The 1,056-nt window shown below is 62.3% G+C and overlaps 1 protein-coding gene across 1 annotated transcript; it reads right to left on the reverse strand.

The window, feature by feature from the left end:
- Nucleotides 1–227: 227 nt before the first annotated feature.
- On the reverse strand, nt 228–560 carry ABB37_10148 (hypothetical protein; the record flags this gene model as incomplete). The annotated part of the gene is made up of 1 exon (XM_015809911.1): nt 228–560. One exon carries the CDS (start codon nt 558–560, stop codon nt 228–230), a length of 333 nt encoding a protein of 110 aa, XP_015651505.1.
- Nucleotides 561–1,056: the final 496 nt, after the last annotated feature.

Here is a 1,056-nt window from a genome sequence, read left to right on the forward strand (position 1 = left end):
AACGATCGAAAGAGAGCGGAGGCAAACGCGTGAAGGGAGTGCACATTGGCCCCATGCGGAGCACGCCTCAGCTGCCCTCAAATGCTCCTCGCCGTTCTACGCAAGGACGCGCTCGGCAACGCCTCTCCACGCAGGCAGCTGAGTCGCGGGTAACGGGGCAATCACAAACAGCGCAAAGGCGAGTGAGGCAGCACGCGAGGCAGAGGCAGGCAAAGCTGAAAAGGAAATTAGAAAGATGCTGGGCGGCTGAGGTGCGAGCAACGAGTGTGTGTGCGCGTGTATGTGTGTGCCTCGGAAAGGAGAAAACCGCGAACCAGGAGAAGGACACCGCAACGGGAGAGTGAACTCTGTCGCTCTCTGCTCCTCGCGCGGCGCCATCCCTTGCAGACTCCACACACGCGCACGCAAGCACCTCCCGCGGACGCACATCCGCAGGTGCACACGTCAGCCACACACCCGCCAACGCTGTCGAAAAAGGAAAACAAAAAAGAAGTTGCTCTGTTGATGAACGGAGAGAGAGAGAGATAAAAGAAGAAACGCTTACACTTTACGGTGCGCATTCGTGGAACCAGAAGAGAGAGAGAGGCGAGCTCCGCTGAGTCTCGTTGGAGCGCTCAAGACCGCGTCACTGGTGTTCGCCGGCTCCGCTGTCCTGCAGCTCGCCAGGATCCACTGGAGGAGCGGCAGGGGAGGGAGGATAGGGCGAGAGGACGGAAAGGGGAAGTCAACACGGCCACGCGCACCAGCGCCCCAACGTGCACCGACCGGACAACGGCGACGGTGGCGCCACGCCAGCGATCTTTAAAACGGCGTGTCAGGCGTCTGCGCAAACGGCTCCTCCTCCTTCCCCTCAGACGCCTGCAGCCGCTTCACATCCGCCTCCTTGCGCTGACGGCGGCGGTAGAAGTACACGCCGAGGCCCACCGCAACTCCCACCAGGACACCGCCCACAGCACCCAGCACACACCACAGAGGGATCAGCTTCTGCCCCGACTTGTTCTGCCGCGGAGCAGGCGCGCTCGTCGTGGGGGTGGTGGTGGTGGTGGCGACGGCAGC

Source organism: Leptomonas pyrrhocoris (genome assembly GCF_001293395.1).
Source record: "Leptomonas pyrrhocoris isolate H10 chromosome Unknown, whole genome shotgun sequence".
NCBI lineage: Eukaryota > Euglenozoa > Kinetoplastea > Trypanosomatida > Trypanosomatidae > Leptomonas > Leptomonas pyrrhocoris.